Below are 17,052 nucleotides of genomic sequence, written 5' to 3'. Positions count from 1 at the left end.
ATCAAAATTATACCTGGAGCAAAATTAGAAACACGTGGAAATCTATGATGAGAAAGGTAGCTACGTCACGGGGTTCTTGAAGTCCCCGTGAGAGGTGTTAATCATAAATGTCGTGGTGACTGTTACAATTAAAGTGTTTCTGTACAAAGAGACAACAATATAATTTTGCCATCTTGTAACACAAGTTCAAAAAGTGTCTAAATTCAATTTCTACGTCGAAAATTTTGTTATATATATGTAGTATTACCAATAGTACTATATATAGTAATTAAGAAAGAAAAATAATCCTCAGAAGCTCTGGGCTCTTACAGAAGCTACACTCCAGTCACAAAACTCTTATTCAATTACCTTATTCGTATCTTCTATTTTAAGATACATATTAAATAAAAATAAATAAAATTTATAATGTTCTCTTTGGTCTTCACCATATCAACAGTACGGCATTGTTGGGAATGAATTCGTGGTATTCTAGGCTCCCTTATATAACAATGTGAACGTTCCCCTTGTCGTGTTTGCATGCTCTTATGTTCTGTTCGAAGAGCGTGCTGAAATGGAAACGTTACATTTTTATTTTACACAGGACCCCTTACTAGCGTGAAACCTAAACGGCTGGTGCGATTGGAAAAATTCTCTCATTTTAGATTGAGCAATCCACTTCTTTCTTCAGCAACTTTCCTCACTTTGCATTTCTTTGTATTTTCACTCCCAATGGAGTCGGCCTATGGTCCCGGATATACCCAGTACGTAAGGTTAAGTACCCAGTAAGTCCCAACTCTGGAAAATAAAATTACCAGCACCCCCTCAAAATTCCCTATGATACAGGTCTATTCTCTTTCCAGCCTTAGAAAAAAGTAGATGTAAACAAACCCACCTGACTACCAATAGGTCGATGACAAGTGATTGGTTGTTAGTCTCACTGCACTAGTATGCTACCGCAATATAATTCCTACTAAAATATTAATGTGAATAAAAATATCTGAATTTATCCTTTATTTTGTGATAAGAAACGCAGTAAATGTAATATTTAACAATGGATGTAGCTTTATTTCAACCTCACCCAACTTGGACATATAGTATTTACTGCGCATGCGTATGCGTTCGCGCGCCGACTCCGCTCATTTGAATTGTAGAATACAGAGTTTCATGGCGACGATGAGTGGCAATAATCCATCTTCGTCTCGTGTTATAAAACACAAAAGAGGACAACAGGAACAGAGACAATATCGTTTATATAACGATTTAAGAAAATGTTATTTCCAACATGTCAGTGTCAGTGTGTTTATTATTTAACAACCAACGGAGCCTTACACTTTGGAAATTATGCGACGACATTAAGCTAGCAGATGACCTTGCTGTTCACGTCTCTCACCGAAGCATGTAAGAGCCGCGGAGTAATACATTTCGCTTTGTTTACGTCTACTTTGTTCTAAGGCTGGAAAGACTAAGTGTGAAGAATCTCTATTCCGACCCATCCATGTGAAGGAAATCTATCGTGGACAGAAGCGTATTTAGCACCTGTATTCTGTTACCCTTAGTACATTCACTAATAAGCTTAATAGATACATTGTGCTAAAAATGAGAAACTGAAGTCGGTATTGATCATTTTCTTGCATTTACAAGTAACTGCGATTTTAAAATTATCGAAACAGGTGAACAACAGGGTATTAATCCTTACATGACAATTTTGGATTTACAAAATGAAATTTATTCTTTAAACTTACACTTCAACTACAGGAAATTGCTTTAAGAAGTCTCTTTTCACTCTCAATAAATGTATAAAATTCCTTAAAGTAAATTTCAAATTTTCCCTGGCACAGTTCCTGTCATCTCTTTAAAATTACCTTAACAGATAAACAAAATATATTAATCGTTGATAAATTGTGAAAAGCGACAATTTTGGATTTACAGAATGAAAATTACCTTTTATATTTACACTCTGAACCAGATACAAATGCTTTCAGAAGTTACCAAATTTCTTATGTTAAATAAATAAATTTTAAAAAAAAACTGTCATGGATTAAAAAATACATCGCTTTATGTATAATACAGCGGAAATTTGTATTTGTGAAGGCACTGCTGAAGAATTTCGATGTTTTATTCTGGATTAGATTTCAAAATACCGGCCATAAAAAGGTTGGTAAGAAGTTTGTACCTGTCACCGGCCTTAATCAAAGTAACAGCAATATTTTCGGCCAGTTGGCAACCCTATCACTATGTGCATTCTGAGGAACCTACATTGGTTAAATGGTTATGCATTTGCAGCAACATAATGAGGTGATTTAATCTGATTTTCAGTACAGCTTTCCTTTCAGCAGCGAGGCTAGATAAGACGACGACCTACAGCTTAACGCGGAATCCGAACCACACGAGCTCCCGTAAGGGAGCGAACCTGGGTCTCCCACGCCAAAGGCGCGTACGCTAACCGCTTAGCCACGAGGGACCTCGTATATTACGCTGTTCCTTGATACTGTAGATCTACTCGGCGCCTGCAACTCTCTTAACTGTAACGGTTAGGAGTTCTAGTTTCGGCCTACATCTTAGATGATGATGATGATGGCAGCTCAAGTTATCTAGTTCGTTTAATAAAGCAACATGGGTGAAAAAAATTATTTGAATATCGTGTCCAGAGTACTACAACCATATAGAAAGAATACATTATGAAAAAGTGTTAACAACCTACCTGTTACTTGTCAGACGAACTGGTGGTGCTGGAGGCTTATCCTCTTCCTCCGACATTTTCTTCAAAATGTACAGTCAACTATCAAAAATTCTTCACTACAACAAGCACGACTGCACTGGAAAGGAAAAGAAGAAGAACTACTATCAGAAAAAATTTCAAACGGTAATTCTGATTTCCTCTCTGAAGTTATAAATGCATAGGTACCTCAATCTAAGAAGCTCCTATCATATTAGTAAAGAATTTGTAATAATGTGAATAATGGTCCTTACAATTGTAATATTTTTCTTCCAATATTTCGAATGTACTATCCAAGCATTCTTTCTTAAAGCCATAACGCTTAAGTCGTTACTTGTGCAGAGTCTTCACACTGTTCTTGTATCTCAACAGTGGCATAACAAAAAATATATTACACTGTTTATGTTATCTATCAGGGTTGGCTGGTTTAAACAAAACAAAACAAAACAAAAACAAAACAAAAACAAAACAAAACAAAACAAAACAAAAAAAACGAAAAATGCTTTAAATCGTGTGAACTTCATGGTGACACATATCAAACCATCTGCATTAATTTTATCTCCTTTTCACCTTTTAATCAAGGTGTCCCACATTCAATTCTCGGTCGAACCACAATCCTTTCATGTGTAAACCAAGTAGCGGTTCGGAAGTCACTTTAAAGCGAGTCTTCTTGATAACCTTGGTATTACATAGAGATGTTAAGCCTAAACGTACGAAACGAAGCCAAATTGTATATTTTTGCTTGCCTGAATGCTTGTTATTTTATAAAGAAGCAAAAGTTGCCTAAATATATCGACAGACATTGGCAAAATTTATCGACTCCCTACGTAGCTTCCAACATTAGCTTGGATTGGACTTCGTTTTAATTTTATTGAATGATATCTACATACTAAATTTGGAATTTAATACCTCAGTTTTAGCGTACTGATTATGATACGTTGACCTTAGATTTTACATGCAAAGCAATAACAGGATTTGCTTTGCATTTAAAGTAATAACAGGCTTTTCCCAATGGCTAACCGATTTATATGTAATTCTGAATAATGGTTGCACTTGTGCAACTATTTATCTTTTTGTCCTGAAATGACTCTTGACAATTATAGTAACAAGTATGTAAAGATCAGTACAACGTATTTTTATCAGGAGTCCTTCGTGAGTGAGTCGGCAGACTCATTGCATTTGTGGCCAATTACTCCCGGTTTCGAGTCCAAATGGGAGACAGTTTCTCTCGGATGTAGGCCGGGAAGCTGTTTGGATCCCGGTTTAAGCTTATAAGACCCCTTCCAGCATAACCCTGTTGTTGCATAATAACAGCAAGGTGTAGCAAACTTATTTCTGTCCATATGTAATATAAACACATAGGGCAAATTATTTAAACCAAAAAAACCTGGTTTAAACAAAACAGCACGGTTTTTTTATTTTTTTTCAATAAAAACCATGGTTTTTGCCAACCGTTATCTACACTTGTAACCATTAACATTCTACACAAACAATGATATTCAGGAGGGAGTTAGGATCCCTATTGGCGGTAGCAATCAATTCTTTGGACTGATCAACCCTGTCCCTTTGTTAGTCATTTGTTAAGGAATGAGGTACGAAACACGCACAGACCCTCCTCTTGATGAGATCTTGATTTATTATTGGCACACAGCTTATTTATTCACGTGCAACTCCTCAAGGATTTGCAGTGACGCATTTCGGTCTTCCGTGATCAGTGCCCTACTTTTTCCACCAATGCCTGTGTTTTTACTGTCCTTACTACACCCGGATGTTTGTCTCTTCAATTGACTCCCATTCCTCCCTGAAACGCCTGTCATGTAAATACACTTGCATGGGATAAATTCAATGTCTTTGGGGTAAAAGTGTTAAAATGTGATTTATATTTCAAGATTGTCATTGTCACAACTTGCAACAATTTTCTATGCACTGCTGTTTTGGAAAAATGGCCGCCATTTTGAAATTTTACATTGGATCGCCGAGAAAATCTATACAGCAAATTTAGCATATCTCGTGCGTCCACCGTCAAAATTCCAACTTAAAAGACTGAAAATTGCGCTTTGTAGCGTGGACACTCGCTATTTTGAAAAAAAAAAAAAAAAAAAAGCCATTTTGAAATTTTACGTTGGTATGCCGCCAAAATCTATTCAGGAAATTTAGAGTGTTTCGTGCTTATACTCTGAAAATTTTATCTTAAGGTTAGTGTAAAGGGACAAGTTTTGCCAATAGATGTCCTTACAGTCTTCGTATCTTTCCCATGTATTTTTTACCTTTTACGAAAATATACAATTTCTTTTATAAATTTCAACCTAGAGACTTCAAATTTTTAGAGAAGGAACTTCACAACCTAGTAAAGGGAACAATCCGTGCCGATTTTTTAATTTAGAATTTTCTTCATTGTTGAAACAGTTCTATTGTTAAAGGTTTGGATATCATTTCAACACTCAAGTCATTTCAACAATGGAGAAAATTCTAAATAAAAAATCAGCACGAATTATTGTCTTCGAAAGATTATGAAGTTCCTTTTCTAAAAATTTGAAGTATGTAGGTTGAAATTTGTAAGAGAACTCGGGAATTTTCGTGAAAGGTAAAAAATACATGGGAGAGATATGAAGACTGTAATGCCATTTAACGGCAAAACTTGTTCCTTTAAACCAACCTTAAAAGACCGATAGTTGCATCCCGTAGTGTGTGTGGCAGAGGCAGACAAACGAGTTGAGTTGATTTTGTGTTTAACGTTCCTTTCTGCTGCAAGGGTATATGGGACGGGACCTACTGATTCACGTGTAATCCAAATCACATGAGCTCCCACTGGGAATCGAACTCGGGTCGCCCACTCCGAAGACGCGTATGCTAACCGCTTAGCCATGAAGGAGCTTGGCAGACAAACGAACAAATGTAGATCACGTCATCCAGAAGCCTGACTGACGTTCTCCAAATATGAATACCAAAAGGGGTCTATTAATTTAAAACAAAGATACAATTCATGTTGTATGAAATAAACATCTTCCAGCGTAAAATAAATGTCTTTACTGTTGAAGTTCACTTCCGATAATTAGTGCGCTCAATTACGGGAATTTGCCGAGCACTTGTTGCAAGACGGTTCTTTCCTGAAAATTAACTTAAAACAATTAACAAAGATATAATTTCATATTTTTATAAAGTAATTGTTTCAAAATGTCTTAAATGAAATTAAATATCTCCCAACGTAAAATAAATAGTTTTATTGTTGAAGTATTCATTTCCGATGATTCTTCATTCAATTGCGGGAATTTCCCGAGCGCTTTTCTTTCACAAGGCAGATTTTTTTTTTCTCGAAAATACAGGTTTCTTTACTGAACATCAAAACTTCCACTAGTACGGAAATTTGAATTCAGCACTTGAAATAGTAAGCGTTACATAGTCTTCGGAACTCCGAGCATTAAGCTTCTTAAATTTGAGAAGAATTTTTACGCTGTTGCTGGTGTTGATTCTACAGAATGCTTATTTGAAGAGTAGCAACAAATGACTGAACTAAACTGTTGTTGTTGGAAAACCAAATTTTACTGAAGAATACTTGTGTTTTACATCAAAGGTAAGAAATCATACTAATAGTTTTACTAATGTATTTATATATTTACTATTAGTACCGGCACCTATGGTCTTAAACCCGTCAAAGGTATGAGTGATAACGCCTCTCGGTGTCGCCGAGTCCACGAGCACACTATTTACGGAAAGTACTTTCTAAAGTACGAAATTGCATATTTTACTTCGAATAGGCTATACGCATAATCCATACAATAATTTGTCCTATAACTATCTCAGGTTGTATATATATATTTCATTCAGTGCTTTCAGAACTTTATAAAGGTCTTATGTTGAATGTTGTTGTATACCTTTACGAGAAAGCACCTGATTCTCCCAAGGAAAGTCTAAAATCAGATAAAAATCACTTTCAATGTGATCACCTTAGTTGTACCAATAATACACTAACAAAAAGCTCAAAAACCCACGTGGGTTTTAAAGTGGTATTTTTCAGGTGAGTCGAAATGGGCCCACTTGGGCAAACCCTGTTTCCACCACAGCGGACCAGGGTCTGAAAAGAACAGTTCCTTGAAAAACTTGGGCCCCATATGGCTTTTTCGGGTTTAATTGGATTATTTCGAAATATTTCAATGTCTTTAGGGTAAAAGTGTCAAAATGTGATTTATATTTCAAGACTGCCATTGTCACAACTTGCAACAATCTTCTATTCACTGCTTTCGAATAAATGACCACGATTTTGAAATTTTATGTTGGACCCCGCGAAAATATATACAACTAATTTAGGATGTCTCGTGCTTCTAGTCTGAAAATTTCAACTTAAAAGATTGAAAGTTGTACCCTATAGTGTGTGTGGTACAAGCAAACGAGCAAATGTAGATCGAGTCATCCCGGGAGCCTCCGTGACGTTCGCCAAATATAAATACGGATGGCATTTAGTATCTCCCGCAACTCGTTTCATGGTTCCAGAACCGAGTACCTTGATTTTGTCTAAATTGTGATAAAGGCAGAAGTTCAAGGGCCCTGGGGGCTTCTAACTCCCTTTGCTAGCTGTCCCTAGCTCAGCTATATTTTGTAAAGTAACACACTGTAAATCTTATATGTGGAAGATTGGGGGAGATACTAAATATCAGCCTATGAATACTAGTGCCAAATATATTAATTTATAGCAAAGACATAATTCATGTTTATAAAATAAATGTTTCAAAATGTCTTATATGAATAAATATTTTCCAGCGTAAAGTAAATGCTTTCATTGTTGAAGTATTCACTTCCGATGCTTTGTGCGTTCAATTGCGGGAACTTCCCGACCGAGCACCTCTTTCATGACGGGTTTTTCCCGAAAATGCAGCTTTCTTTACTATACATCGAAACTTTCACTAGTACGGATGTTTGAATTCATAAATTGAAACAGTAAGCGTTACGTAGTCCTTGGAACTTCGAGCATTAAGCTTCTTAAAGCTGAGAAGAATTCTTAAAATATTGCTGGTGTTGATTCTACAGAATGCTTATTTGAACAGAAGCAACAAATGACTGAACTAAACTATTATTGTTGGAAAACCAAGTTTTACTGAAGAATACTTGTGTTACCATCAAAGGTAAAAAAAAAATACTAATAGTTTTATTAATGAAATGAAATGAAATTTTTAAGTTTTACGTCCCATGCTTATGCCGGTTAGGCTAAAGAAGACGGTGGTGATGGGACGGGAGAACCCCAAGAAAAATCCACGAGCACGGTGTTTGTCCACCACAAATTCCACACGGCACGAGTTGGGACCGAACCAGGGACCCTAAGCATCGGAGGTGAACGCTGTACCACTGAGGCACCATGCCCCCAGTTTTATTAATGTATTTACATATTTACTGGTAATACCTGCACATATGGATAATTATCTCAAGCTAAGGCAAGTTTTTTATTCATACGGTGCATTCAGAATTTTATAAAGGTTTTACGTTGAATGTTGTATACCTTAACGTGAAAGCATCTACTTCGCACAAGGTAAGTCCAAAATCTGATAAAAATCATTTTCAATGTGATCACCTTAGCTGTACCAAAAATATACCAACAAAAAGATCAAAACTACGGGGTCACTAGGGTAAACCCTACAGAGCACTTGCACAGCTGCACCAAATATTGAAAAAATAAATAAAAATCAGTCTCGATTTTAAATTACTGCGCTGTGTATTTAAATGTGATCATCGTGTTGATGATGTGAAATGACACTGATAAACGTTAGTAGCAGGGTTGGCTGGTTTAAACCAGCTTTGGTTTCCACATATCAAACCATCCGAATTACGTTTATCTACTTTTCACCTTTTAAGCAAGGGGTCTCCTGTTCAATTCTCGGTCGAACCACAACCCATGTTTCAAGTGTAAACCAAGTAGCGATTCGAGGTGTCCCTCTAAGCGAAAGTCTTCTCTCCGTGATAACTTTGGTATTTCATAAGGATGTTAAGCCTAAACATACGAAATGAAACCAAATTATATATTTCTACTTGAATGAATGCCTGTTGTTTTATAAAGAAGCCAAGGTTGCTTAAATATATTGATAGAAATTGGCAAAATTTATCAACTTCCTACGTAGCTTCCAACATCAGCTTGGATTTGACTTGGTTTTTATTTTATTGAATGATATCTTCATACCAAGTTTGTAATTTAATACCTCAGTTTTAGCGTAGCGATTATACGTTGACCTTAAAATTTTACATACAAATATATTTAAAGTAATCAGGATTTACCCACTGGCTAAGGCGGGAATTTCCCGATTTGTGTATAATTTTGTATAATGTTTTTACTTGTGTAACTGTTTATCTTTTTGTCCTTCTGAAATGACTCTTGACATTATTTTAACAAGTAGGCCTATGTAAGATCAGTACAACGTATTTTTATCAGGAGTCCTTCGTGAGTGAGTCGGCAATCGCATTTGTGACCAATTAGTCCCGGTTTCGTGTCCAAATTGATAATTTCTTTTGGATGTAAGCCGAGAAACGGTTTGGATTCTGCTTTAAGCTTATGTGACCCCTTCCAGCATAACCTTGTTATTGCATAACACCAAGGCGAAACAAACTAATTTCCGTCCATATCTAATATAAATACACGGAGTAAATTATTTACACCAAAAAAAAACTGGTTTTTTGGTTTTTTCAATAACCACCATGGTTTTTGCCAATCCTGGCTAGTAGTAAAAGGCATTTCTTTCGAGACTACAAACTTGATAGAGGTGTTACTATTCATAGAAAATGAGTGTAAAACTGGAAAAGACAGGAAAGGTCCATTACTTATTCAAGCCATCTACGAGAAATCCGACAGTGGTTCATAGTTTCCACAAAGCAGTATCAGAATTGTACGTACCGTGAGGGTAAGTAAATGCATTGAACGTGTTAAGAAAGCAACTAACCTAAACGAACATCGTGCTTTTAACAATTTCCTCGTTTACGGGCACACCACCGTTGCTGACGTGCCTGCTCCTAGGGACGCACGCAGTCGGGACAGCTTGGGCCCCTGCTGCACTCCCTACCCTGACTCAATAAGATCGCATTTGTTTTCTTTAGTGCCAACCTAGTAGAGGTTGGTTTGTGAGTTTATACATCGTAGTTTTTGGTATATTTCCGGACGCAGTATTTATACGCAAAACGTTAAAGTGCTCTTAAAGTGAATGTGCACCGAGGAATTTTTGAGAAGCACTTTCAGTGAATTTCCTGCTAGGGCCTATGTCAGAATTTTAAACTTTTTAACCAAGAAACAATGGACCTACTATTTGGCACAAACGTCCATCACAACAAAAAAGTTGAACAGCAGCTTCATTCTTTATGCAACCTTCTAAAATTGAATATTCTGCTCGAACACAATGTATGATTGAGTCCACAGTCATGCACTACCAACCAACCAATTTATACTAACATCAGAAGTAAATATGGATGGGATTTAGTATCTCCCTCAAATCCATCGACAGCTCCGAAGCCAGTATTGTGCATAGAGTGCCTTCACAAATCATCTCATTTATGCGTACACTCACCGTCGCTGACGCGCCTGCTCCTTGAGGACACACCCCTTCCTATGATCGTGCCCCTGCTGCGCTTCTGCCCTGACTCCGTTAGATAGCATTCGTGCTTTTCAGTAGTCACCAAGCACAAGTTGGTTCGTATTTTATGAACTGTAGTTTTTATGCTATACGTTTAAATGCTATGCATTTATACTAATCACAATTACAAATAACGAACCATAATCGCTGCCAGTATTAAGTGCATAGTACCAAGTACCTAGTACCAGTATCAAGTGGGGGATAAGAACTAAATAATACCCGCAAATATTTTAGCTGAAAGTACTAATTTTCTCACATCACCTATTGTTACGTAGTTTTGAACTCTGGGTGCAACATTTTTGAATTAATTTACTTTTCACTTCATCTATTGTTCCTTAGTTTTAGTGAACTTAGCGCGCAACATTTTTGAATTAATTACTTTGGGGAAAAGATCGCTCTTGTTCAGTCAATTCATACCAACTGATCTCGAATTATGAATCAAGAAACGTACAGCTGAAGAATCTCCTGCCACACAAGTGCAAAGGTTGAAAATTTGGAAACTTCCCTTTCCAATCGAGCTTTTTAGTCCCCAATCTGTTTTTTAAACAATGTCAAATTAACTTACTGCTAAATCAGAAACTGTCGCAGAACAAACTCGAATAAAACATCGAATCATCACAGGAATCCGTTTCCTATAGATAGCTATGCATCTTAGTACAAAGGCTAAATAATCTGTTGCCTTAGTAAAGGACTTTTTATCTATCTCGTTTCAACGTTTAATCTACTGTCATTACATGAACTTGTTGGCCTCAAGCGTGGGAATTTTTTTTCTGTAGTAATTCATACTGTAAAGATGTAAACAATTACAATATCACTGCTATTAATTTCTAATGTGCACCCTACAAGTACTTTATCGTTTCTTAAAGCTAAGTTTCAATACTACCTTGGATGCATATTATTTTCTTACTTCAAATTGACTGGAAAAGCAACATGACTACTCTACACCATTACAGGACCACACGTAGACTTTACCTCTCCACAATGCAATCCTTAACGTTTAAAATTTTATCCACAGTCAGCCAATTAAATTTGAAGCTCCGCACTTATATTCTGCCACATAAAACAATTGTGTATAGACCACATAATGAATGTTGGTGTTATAAATGAAATAATGTCTCATTTCCTCTTATTTATCACAGCAACTCAGTATCCTTCATTAAGGATGACGTCATTTTCGCTACAGCACCACCAAGCGATCACTTCATAAATTATGAGATTTTCTGTTGTCACATAAAATAATATCACCATACAGTAAGGAAGTCATTTAGGCAAACTTTAATCGACAGAAGATTTCTAATTTCTTGATTTCCGTCAATCAGTCCTGAAATGTACTTATCTTAATTGTCTCAAAGCTAAATATATGTGCAAAGCGCACGATGCTTGTCAGTTGTTCATACATAAAACCGGCGGAGAGTCTACACATCATTGCCAACTATAACAAAATTTATTGTTTATAATTATCAATTCAAGAGGCAATCATTTCAATTTTATTACAAAAATTTTTATTTGTTAATGTGGTCACAGTTTTAAAATAATGTATAATGACGGTCGAAGAACGTTTATTGTATATTATGGAAGTTGAAACTGTTACTTTCATTCATAAATTTAATTGTATAATCTCACTCAATAATTGAGCCATCAGGAAATCTCAGAACTGGTTGTTTCGCAGTGAACTTGAATGGAAGCCCGTAGTTCTTATCTTGCCTATATATATATATATATATATATATATATATATATATATGAAAAGTGTACAAATATACACAATTTGTACAAAATTGTGAGCTAATTTAGTTTCTGATTTAGCTACTACACACTCCAAGTTGACGGATCTCGCAATTTAAGCAGTTGCACTAGCCGATGTATGCTGTCAGTGCACTATGCACACAATTTGTTAAACTGCAAATGATTATGAAGAATAGTCTAAACAAATCCGTTCCTAATCGACAGCTTCTCTGGAATCTGTTGGATTGTCACTCGTTGATTCTCGGTCATAAGGCTGTTCACTGCTGCAATTGATTGTGCAGTGACGACCACCTGTGAGGGACCTTTCTGCTATACTGACACGTCCATGACGAAATGCATTCTATCATTGGAAGACAGTAGTGCGAGGTAAACAGTCATTTCCGTAAGTATTGTTCATTGAATGATAAATTTCGGTATCACCAACAACTTCCGCCGACAAAAATTGAATTACTGCATGTTGTGCTTGTTTGGAAAAATTCATTTCACCACCACTAGCAGTTAACACGCTTTTACTGCAGAGAAACAAAGCTGATTCATTGTTTAACGGTTTATATGTATGCAATGGTGCCCACCCCCCTTATGTCCATGACGCACCCCCCTCAATTGTCTATCCGTAGGTGCTCTTCCATCAAAAAAAATCTTTTCGATTAATTTTTACACACCCTCAAGCATATTTATATAGATTTTTACCCCCCCCCAAATATTTCAATGACGCAGTTTGCGTCATAGCCCCCCCTTGTGTGGGCACCCCTGTATGTATGTATCAACCAATATTTTCTATTGACATTATTCTAGAAAATGTTGCGTACACAGAGTGTTAATGAACTATATCGACAAACTGTGAGAGGTGATTCTTCAGCAGCGTTCTTTCAAAGCTAGGACTGTCCGAAATTGTGGGGAAACTCCATTGCAATATGTGTTATTTCATGTGCAGTTTTACTATACGGATCCGTAGTATAAGTAGTAGTAGTAGGAGGAGGAGGAGGAGGAGGAGGGGAGTAGGAACGGATTAAAAGCCCCGCAAAGGTGCAATGGATAAGCAAGGAATTCTCTACAGGGCACAATACCTAGAACATGCTTCCAAAGTAATTCTCAGATATGATCTAACTTAAAGTTGTGTCCAAAGTATGCAAAAACTAAGCTTTGACAGGCAGGGCAGGCCCTACGCAATTTGCCACCCGCGAAATGGCATCATCCCCCCCCCCCCCCGCTTTATCTAGAAAGAACAAATCTTAAAAGCCACGATTTTAACTTTATTACCCTATCATGAACAAGGAAGAGAAGGGAAAATTCACTCTCACTCAGAAAAGCTTAAACACTACAAATACAATCTCGTTGTGTCTTTTTTTAAAATAATAATCTATTATATGTTAGTGAAAGATAAAGCAAACACATCTACAGAAGAATTATGGTAATCCTTTTCATAGAATTCAATATTGAGCTTCAGCTTCAATATATCAGTTTGCAATTATCTGTTAAAAAATTTAGAAAACAAACTTGTTTCCACCTTCAGTGATAAGGAACATATTTGTGACAAACATAAGACTACTTTTCATATCAGAACTGTGATAACTAACTAAATGGAACATGTGTTTGCTAGTGTTCGAGAATTGACTTCTTGTATTTGACAACAATCAAGTAATTCATGCTGGGATTTGATTGATCATTTGCTTTAGCACTGTTCATGTGAGATTAAACTATTGCAACCCAGGCCCGTAGTCAAGGGGGGGCTAGGGCGGGCTAAGCCCCCCCTAAATTTTTTGCAGCCCCCTAACTAAAGTTATAGTTCAAATTAACGGGGTTTGCCGGGGAAATTCCCCTTCGGTAAAACTGTATGTTCGGCTCGTATCACAGAAGTAACATAACATCCATTTCTGGGATAAAATGTCGCCTTCTACATTTACAGCAAAAATACATAAGCATTCCCCTCTCGTTCGAAAGTTTAATTCGAACACTGACTGAAATGTTGGAAGAAATTGTATTTCCAAATGTACTTTACAGTGCTAAATTAAAATTTACTTTTATTATCCTCATTTAAAGTATTGGCCTATTTATGCGCTACGCTTCTTTGAATTATTATAATATTTCTTTGAGCGTGAGACTGGTTTATTTATCTTTTTTTTTAATGCTTCGTGTGCAAACGACCCTCGCTGCAGGAGAAAAATAATTTATGGTTATTCTATCGGCAAACATGCATTTGTGTTCAGAAACAACATAGTTTTACCTTAATCTGCGGACGAAGAGTTTACTTCTTCCTGTCCTTCTTGGAATTTGCAACTGAAAACATCCTTTTGCTGTGAGTCATTGGCTTTCGGTCAATATGCGAGAGATTGAAAAGACAGTATCCCTCAACAGGGGGTCGCAACTGCTTCGCTCTAATCATGACACAGGTGTATGGGTTTGTTTTGTATATATTGGACATGGAGAGAGAGAGGGGGGGAATTTTGACTACATTTTATGTCACGTGATAACGGAGTAAGAAAAGTTTCCTTTTCTGACTTGTGTTTACTCTAGGGTTATGAGTTGAGCATGGTTGTAATTGAAAGTTGAACGATGCTGGTTTCTGAAGTTGCACCGAAGTTGACTTGAAGAACGAGAATTGTAGTGTAGCAGTAACTTGACTATTTTTTAAATAACTTGGAATAGATAAGTAATACTTTTAATATATCTTTAAACTAAAAATAAGTTCGATTCACTTAATCTTTCTCGGGGATGAATTATTAGATACTTTATTAAAATAATTTAATAATTGTTGCCAATCTTTGGTGCCAGAATCAAATGTTCATGCAGATCATCAGACGTAAGCCTAATCATCCAAAGTTACTATTTTGTAAAAGAATACCTTGCAATCTTCTGGTATGTAAACAAAAGATGTAGCGGACTAAACGGAGGTAGTAGTTGCACTTATAGAAAAAACAGAATTTTCAATTAAAAATTGAACCTTATTGGATGATAATATGTATAATGCTTTATAAATTTGAAATTTGACCTTTGACTTAAAACAGGGTACGTTGGGGAGTTTAGCGTCCCTCTTCAGCAGGGAGGCTATGTAGACACGGGACCTATAGCTTAAAGTAACATACAAATCACTATCGGTTTGAATCCGAGGACTAACAGTACGGTTTGAACCCGAAACCAGACGCGCCAAAGGCGAGCGCTGTACCCATGAGGCTACGGGGTAGCCCACAAAAGTAACATTTTTTTAATGTAGTTTCATTTTGAAGAAGAGATATCTTCAATAAGTAAATAGCTGTTTAAATCATTAGTTCGTAACAAACTTTTTTAGTACCTACGAAAGCAACTGATCTCGGATTCTTATTTGTACAATGTAAAGAAGAATTTCATGTATACTTTGATATGAATTGTACTATACAAAGAAAATTTAATGAATTGTTATTTCTCTTATCAATTTCGTTTCGAGAAAGAAGGTAACTGCGCTAGAACAAGGACCTTTTTTGGAGTTATTTCTTATTTGAATGCTCGAGTACCAAAACATAACAGATTATTTTTACTTAAACATGACTTTAGTAGCAATCGTCCTAAATGATTGTTGATAGTAAGTTCCAAAGAGTCTAGAGCAGTGGCTTTTAAACTGGAGTCCGCGGACCCCGGGGGTCCGCGTGACCTGGCTACGGGGTCCGCGACGTCTAAAAATTGAAATGTGTTGTGATAAAATGGAGCTCACAGCTGTAATGCAAAATGTATTTTTTCAGTTACTAAAAAGAAAGCAATTAGAAATTATACCTACGTTTGTAAATTTGAATATTTTCTTTACTAAATTTCTGCCCTGAAGCCGATCAACCGTTATATAGGACTACTTCAGGTGAGAGGAATTCCTTCTTTGTTAGGGCATTTTTTCAAAAGGAGTTGTACATTAACTGCACCGTGCCGATCTTATTTTGTTGAGTTACAACAATGACATCACCAGAAACCTCGATCTGGACACAATTGTTCTAAGATTGGCAGCATCCAAAACAAGGAGACTTATACTGCGATTGTGTTGTTAGAGATTGTTCAAATGTTCAACTTGTTTCTACTATAGTGTGCCAATATGAGGAGTGTATATAATTGTACCGTGTTATGCAAAAGTGAACTAAGCGCCAAACTTTGAAAATCCACGTAATTGCGACGATTGGTTCCTGATAAGCATTAGAACGTTTTGCACAATCGAAAAGAGAGGAAAACCAACAAATTTCTAAAAAAGAAACATAATTTCACTTTTGATTACGGCTACATTAATGCTAGACATCAACCTTTAAACGTAATTTTCTCAAAAGTATGAAAGTGGCGCTTAGTTCGTTTTCGCAGGACACGGTACAGCGTGTTGTGTTTGTGTTTCTTAATCTTATAAAATTTATAAATTTGTAGATAGCAAAAACCCATAAACATATAATTATTTCTTTCGAACATCATTATAAAAAAAAGATAAAAAAATGTTTAGAAGTACAAGTGTAAAATAAAGCGCGTGATATTTAAAGAAATATAAAGTTTCATATCTAAGGAGATGTAAATAATAATACAGGTAAAATGTTAATTTCACTTTTCCAATATGCATATATTTGTTTAGGCCACATGTATTTCAAAATATTGATTTAAGATTCTGAGACCCTTCTCTGTAGAATCTCTTTGAAGATAGTATTAAATCTCATTACTCTCTAGATGTTTTCGAGTTTTACAAATATTTTTTCAGTCCATCAAAAATTTAAAAACGTATTTCCTGTATTAATTCTTTGGAAATTTTAATGATTGGTTCGTTCGGCCAACTATTTTTTTTAAAATATTTTTTTATTTCCTTGAAGATGAGAAAACGAAAGAAATATTTTGTTGCCATAACAAATAAATAAAAAGGAAACACATAGTATTCTAGCTTTCAGGTACAATTGTACTAACGCTATAGGGGAAAATTTTAATACTAATTCCTTCACGCTGTAGTTTTAGTTTTAAGAGCATAAGAAATTATTCATCATCACACACAGAGACAGACATTATATATATATATATATATATATA

General features: G+C 36.0%; 1 protein-coding gene across 3 annotated transcripts in view; it reads right to left on the bottom strand.

The window, feature by feature from the left end:
• The window catches only part of Pak (serine/threonine-protein kinase PAK 3-like protein), a 77,449-nt gene extending 65,876 nt beyond the window's left edge, over window positions 1-11,573 (bottom strand). The window contains exons 1-2 of one of the 3 annotated variants that reach the window (XM_081769932.1): window positions 11,269-11,573; window positions 2,681-2,795 (exon numbers count right to left, since the gene is read on the bottom strand). In XM_081769932.1, the coding sequence (XP_081626058.1) occupies window positions 2,681-2,736 (56 nt within the window). In that variant the 5' untranslated portion in view covers window positions 2,737-2,795; window positions 11,269-11,573. The other 2 variants (XM_081769934.1, XM_081769933.1) reach the window with 2 other exon arrangements.
• Window positions 11,574-17,052: the final 5,479 nt, after the last annotated feature.

Source organism: Thermobia domestica, chromosome 8, assembly GCF_964235325.1.
Source record: "Thermobia domestica chromosome 8, izTheDome1.hap1.1, whole genome shotgun sequence".
Taxonomy (NCBI): domain Eukaryota; kingdom Metazoa; phylum Arthropoda; class Insecta; order Zygentoma; family Lepismatidae; genus Thermobia; species Thermobia domestica.
The sequence above is the reverse complement of the archived record's forward strand: the minus strand, read 5'-3'. Positions and strand labels throughout refer to the sequence as shown.